Source organism: Nelumbo lutea, chromosome 4, assembly GCF_056320005.1.
Source record: "Nelumbo lutea isolate HS-2025 chromosome 4, American lotus-T2T, whole genome shotgun sequence".
Classification (NCBI taxonomy): Eukaryota; Viridiplantae; Streptophyta; class Magnoliopsida; order Proteales; family Nelumbonaceae; genus Nelumbo; species Nelumbo lutea.
Window position 1 is genome coordinate 17,511,173 of NC_142687.1, and position 6,210 is coordinate 17,517,382.

Below are 6,210 nucleotides of genomic sequence, written 5' to 3' on the forward strand. Positions count from 1 at the left end.
GCTGCCTATGAGGTGCCAGGCTGTCCAGGTGGCGAGCTGCTTGTGAGGCGCCGGGCTGACCAGGTGCAGGGCTTCCTGTGAGGTGCCGAGCTGCCTATGAGGTGCCATGCTGACCAGCTGGCGAGCTGCTTGTGAGGTGTCGGGCTACCTGTGAGGTGTCAGGCTGACCAGGTGGCGAGCTGCCTGTAAGGCGCCGGGTTGACCAGGTGCAGGGCTGCTTGTGAGGTGTCGAGCTACCTGTGAGGTGCCAGGATGCCTGCGAGGCATCGGGCTGACCAAGTGGCGAGCTGAATTGATGAGATTCGTTGCTCTTTAGAGACCTGCAAGGAACCAAATGTCAGAGGACCCGGGGTGGCTAACCCGGCGAGGTCACTCTGATGCTTAAGTCAGTACTCTCATAGTAGACTGCGAGCTAAAAATCACACAGTATGAGAGCTAGAATTTGCTTACTTACTTACTTGCCCACTTTTCGCCCCGTCTGTCATTGGGGTTGGTGCCTTTATATAGGCCTTGATCACGTACCGCCCCTGAGATCTCTGGGAGGTCGTGTCTAACTAGTCTGAGATCTTTGGAGGTAATTGCCATGCACGTTGACCATCTTCCGGAATGAGGGCCAACCTCCAAGGATCGTGGGGTATGCATGTCGAATTTGTCGACGAGCAGGTCTCGCAGGTCGCCAAGTCGGTGCATGTGCCTGGCTGCTAAGCCGCCAGGTTAGACACCATCAACTTGACAAATTGTTGGCTGAGTGGTTCCGAATGTCACCTAATTATTCTGAGGTGCCATGTGTCACAATATCATTGGAGGGCCAAATTCGCCCTCCTCAGGTCTATGGGATCAGTATGGATGTGCCTTCACCCGAATCCAAATCATAATAGATTTGGTTGACCGAAACCTGAGCAAGGTTGTCCCAAATCTAATCCAATAGGATTTGTCAAGGTAGGTTTAACGTTTAAAATCCCAACTCATTGACATCCCCATTCTCTTGCAAGTTTTATGGGTTTACCTAACAAACTCATCTTTGTTTAAAACAAGAAGTTTGTCTTGTCATTCATTAAATGGCAAGAGAGAAAGAGAAATCGTCAACAGAAGAACGTGGGGAATATGGTTGAAGAAGATGCATCGCTCTTGGTCTGCCACAAATAAGGTCCATGTTTAAGATCTATCAGATAGCAACTGATGCAAGCCAATCATGCTGGCATGGAAAGAATTGTGAGATCGGATCCTATATGTCAGTCACTCAGATCGAGACTGAAGCTTTCAAAGCAGGTATTCGTCTTTCGGAAAAGAGTTGAGGATGACTCGCAGCAGATTATTATTAACTCTTATCGGAGGCATGGAAACAATTATCCTGCACGTTGCTACCAATTGCAGGATTTCGTGTACCAGTTGTGAAGCCTGCATTTATGTCAATAAATGTTTTTACGTGGTCTATCTCTCCTCCTTTTTTTGAACGCATCATTTACGGGGAGAGAACGTATTTGGTTGATTGATGGATGTAATTTGCTCTTTTAGTTTTCAAAATAAGAAAAGGAAAAACCTCTTGTACCAAACCTTACTAATTTGAAATGAGAATTCCATTTCAAAATTTCAACTAGGGCAGCCAATCGCGTTTATTTGAATTAGATCCATCCACATATGACCTCTGTTACTGAAAAATGAACCCAAATATCATTGTTTATTTTTCGGATTTTTGGGTTCTATTTGCATGCTTTTTTATATCCAAAATAAGAAAAAAGATGATAAATTATTTAATTATTCTTAAACTTAAATACAATGTTTTAAAAAATGACACAGAAATGGAATCATTTTGGTTACCAGTTTTCAAGTCAACAGTTTGACTGTCCGGTTCGAACAGATAATTTGTTTTAACAAGAAAATTTTTAAAATAAAAAAATATTAATTAAAAAATAAAAACGGTCAAAAACCATTAAACAGATTGACGGTTCAATGATTCAACCGCCCGAATCAATTTTTTATTGACTTTTTTTGACAGTTTTTGACCAGATTCCGAGTTATGGGGTGTATTAAGTGATGAGATCAACTAGTGCAACATGGAGTGTGCACTGTGGAGGCTGGATGTATGGCAATTAGCAAGGGAGGTCGGTTCGTTTTGGAATTTGGTCCCTGAACGTTCCACATCCTCTACCTTCTAATCGTTGCCTTTGATATCTAATGAGAACTCCCACATCCATGCAACACGCCACGAGACGGAGACCAAAAGCCATCAACAGGCTTAGCTCATCCTAAAAACCACTACCTCTTCTCAATCCCCTTTCATATTCTTATATATATTCGTATATACATTTTGAAATTTGAATCCTCTCTCTCTCTCATGACTCATAAGATGGAAGTTGAGCCCTGTGATGGGTTCTCTCTTGTTAAACCGCTCCTGCCTGACAAGAAACATCAAGAGAACGAGGTGATCAAGGCTAAGCAGGAAGCTGATGAAGAGATCTACGCTAGCCACCACCACAAAAGCATTGGCACCACTGGCTTCTTTAAGGCTTGCTTCAATGGGCTCAACGCTTTGTCAGGTTCTTCTTCTTGCACAATTATTGTTACTCTAACGCATGTTTGGCTTTGAAATGGTTTGCATTGTACGTACAGGAAAAAGTTCACCCAAGCTTAGGGTGTAATTCTTCCTATTTCCTCATATTAACCAATTAATCCAAATACATATAATTTATCTATGCCTATAGTACCATATCATGCAAGAGTGGATTCCACCTTTAGTGATGTCCATTACCTTGTAATTAGATTTGTAATTCTATCATTAAGCTTCCAATATGATTGTTTCCTCTCATTCTATTCATTATCTGTTGGGGGGCCAACATGAAGCTCTTGGGGGATGTTATTTTTCTGGATTTTGAGAGGGAAAAAGGTGGTCAATGTGATTTTGATTTCCATTGATCAATCTCGTATTCTTTTTTTAGATTTATGTAGGAATCAGGAAAAGTTTATTTTTCTAGGTATCACTTACCCACCGTCTTCTAGGTGGGTAAATAACTTTCCCACGTAGGGGAAAATTTGCAAATACTTGAATGAGACAAAAATGCCCATTTTAATATTGGATTTTTATGCTTTAAATGGTCATTACCTTGTTTACATGGGAAATAAAAGAACATGAATAAATGCGCTTATCCCAATAAGTCTTTCCTCTAAAGCACTAACCTCGGTAAGTGCATTTACCTAGGAAAAAGCGAAGCTTTGAGATTTTAACTCTATAACCGCATTTGGCAAGTCTTTCCGTGCGGGCTTCAGACTGTTTAGAAGCCTGAAAGCCTGAATTTTGGGCATTTCCCATTTGAAAATAGAAAGATCTATTCGGGAAAGGCTCCAGCCCATAAAAGATGTCAGAAGCCTGAATTTGGGCTCATTTAGGAAGCTTCAAATGAAGCTTTTAGTCTTTCAACGCCCTGTCTTCATTAAACGTGTGGTACGATACACACGCTTGGGAGAAAATAGGTTATCTTTCTACAAAAACTATTTGAATGTGTAAGTGGGGCCCACCTTGGAAAATATATGTGGGGCCCACATTAGGTATTATGTGACTCACCTTGTAAAATGTTTGTGGGCCCCACATACATGTCCATACATGGTATGTCGAGCCCACCTTGTAAAATACACGTAGGCCCCACATATATGTCCACCTATGGTATATGGGTCTCACCTTAGAAAATGTGTGGGTCCCACGTGTTAAATGAAATGTTGGCCTACACACAAGACTTCACATCACCGGACAGTCTTCTAGCTTTTATGATATTTTATGAGATCTATATAAAATATTTTAACCAAACAGTCTTTGGTATTACAAGATCTATTTGCAAAAGCTCACATTGTATTTTAACCATAATGTAGCTGGGAATCCATGGTACTCATTTGTACAGTAGTGGCCCCTCTCAGTACTCTTTCTTTTGTTTTAAAAATAGTCCTATGCCTTCCCTTTTAAAAGTAGTCCTTACTTTGTTATCAATCAGTAGCTGATTTCAGGGAAATTAATAGTTATCTACGTTTTCTTTTCTTTTTTTTTTTTTTATGGGCAGAAAATAATTATCATTCATCATGCTATTTGGCTTCTCAGGAGTAGGGTTAGTATCAGTTCCATACGCACTATCAAAGGGAGGATGGTTGAGCTTGATACTTCTTTTCATTATTTCTGTTGTAACTTGGTACACGGGGTTGCTAATTCGAAGATGTATGGATCTAAATTCAAGTATCAAAACTTATCCTGACATTGCTGAGCATGCATTTGGGTACAAGGGAAGAATGGTGGTATCAATTTTATTGCATTTAGAGCTGTATTTAGTTGCCACGGGATTCTTGATATCGGAAGGGGACAACTTGCACAATCTGTTACCGGACATGGTCGTCTTAGAAGTTGCAGGGCTGAAAATTGGAGGAAGCAAGCAAAGTTTTGTTGTGATCATTGCTCTTATAATATTGCCGTCTGTATGGTTAGATGACTTGAGCATTGTTTCCTATATCTCTGCCAGTGGTGTCTTAGCTTCTTTTATTGTAATTGGCTCTACTGCCTGGGCTGGTGCAGTAGACGGGGTTGGATTCCATAGAAGGGGAGTACTTGTAAGTTTGGCCGGATTACCAACCACTGTTAGTTTATACACCTTTTGCTACTGTGCCCATCCAGTCTTTCCTACCCTCTATACTTCCATGAAACACAAACATCAGTTTTCTCAGGTGCTGCTGCTTTGCTTTGTTATCTCTACCATTGGTTATGCATCAATGGCAGTGATGGGGTATCTCATGTTCGGCTCAAGTGTAAAATCTCAGGTAACACTAAACCTTCCCATTGAAAAACTTAGCTCCAGGATAGCAATATGCACTACTCTGATCAATCCAATAACCAAATACTCATTGATGATTACACCAATACGTGCTGCTTTTGAGAATCGTTTGCCACGTCGATACAACAAAGGGCCCATTAGACTCCTGATAAGGACCACTCTGTTGATTAGCACAGTCATTGTGGCCTTGGTCTTTCCCTTTTTCGGCTATTTGATGGCATTAGTCGGAGCTTTTCTAAGTGCCATAGCTTCTATGCTACTACCGTGCATCTGTTACTTGAAGATTTTTGGCAATAATCAGGGATTGGGCTATGAACCAGTGATTATCATGGGGATTCTGTTGTTTGGAATTTCAGTTGTGGTTGTTGGCACTTACACATCTCTGGCGCAAATAATACAACCTTTATGATGAACTTCAGCTAGCTATTCACTCTCACAGTCGATCGGAGTGCATCTTTTACCATTCAAAAGAAATTCTGTGCGAGCTGGGATAAATTGTATGGACTACTAGACAATACATTTAGTATATAGTTAATTAATTGCTTTATTAATTAATTAATGGAACATTGGGAGGTGTGGATTGGATATATATATATAGGTGATTATATATATCCAAGTGGCTACTCTAAAATTATTCAAACCAATCTTCTTAACACTGCTATTTGACAGCATACCGGCCAGCAGATTGTTCCCGATCGATAATTTTGTCGACGTTAGGGTTGATCTTTGTATCTGAAACATGGGAAAATTGTATACTTCCCCTACTTTATATAAGATAGTTTTGTTTAAAAACGCTTGATATTGGGACAAGCGTGCTTATGTATATTTCCAGAAAACAAGGCCATCTTTCCAAGAATATAATCACGAGGCCTTGCGGAAGAACTTCTATTATTTTATTATTTTCTTTAAAAAAAAAAATTGTTGGGAAATTGTGATCACTTAAACTTGGAGGAGAAGTTTGAGGTGTGTCTGAAGATACTGTCTCCTTGGGCAAGAATTTGCAACCAACAAAGTTGAAGATTCTCCAAAGAAACCTTATGTGAGACAGTAAATAGTGCTTCTTGATCACACCTGATTGAATCATAATCGTTGAAATATCAACAGTCAACCTCGCAAGCAAAGTGCGCCTCATTGTACCGCACACATGCATGCGTGCGCATTGCACGGTAGCCTCCATATTCTCCTCTTTATTTCTATGGAGTGTAAATAAGCTCCTATTTAAAAATTCAAAACAAGTTTTGTAATTTTCCAATATGGGACATGTGTGCATGTGTGTTTTTCATGTAATTGATTAATCAAACCCCATTGGATTTAATCTCAAATGGGATTAAAATACAACAATTGTAAATGAGTTCTACCATCATTCTAACAATCATTCATGATGACAAGAAATTTTATTTTGGAC

General features: G+C 40.0%; 1 protein-coding gene across 2 annotated transcripts; it reads left to right on the forward strand.

The window, feature by feature from the left end:
* Window positions 1–2,081: 2,081 nt before the first annotated feature.
* LOC148854253 (amino acid transporter AVT1I-like) lies at window positions 2,082–5,536 on the forward strand. Of its 2 annotated transcripts, none has more exons than XM_088941357.1 (2): window positions 2,082–2,537; window positions 4,047–5,536. In XM_088941357.1, the coding sequence occupies exon 2, from the start codon at window positions 4,066–4,068 to the stop codon at window positions 5,212–5,214; it is 1,149 nt and encodes a 382-aa protein (XP_088797483.1). In that variant the 5' UTR covers window positions 2,082–2,537; window positions 4,047–4,065; the 3' UTR covers window positions 5,215–5,536. The 2 variants fall into 2 exon arrangements, with proteins under 2 accessions (XP_088797483.1, XP_088797482.1); XM_088941356.1 differs by having other exon boundaries at window positions 4,085–5,536.
* Window positions 5,537–6,210: the final 674 nt, after the last annotated feature.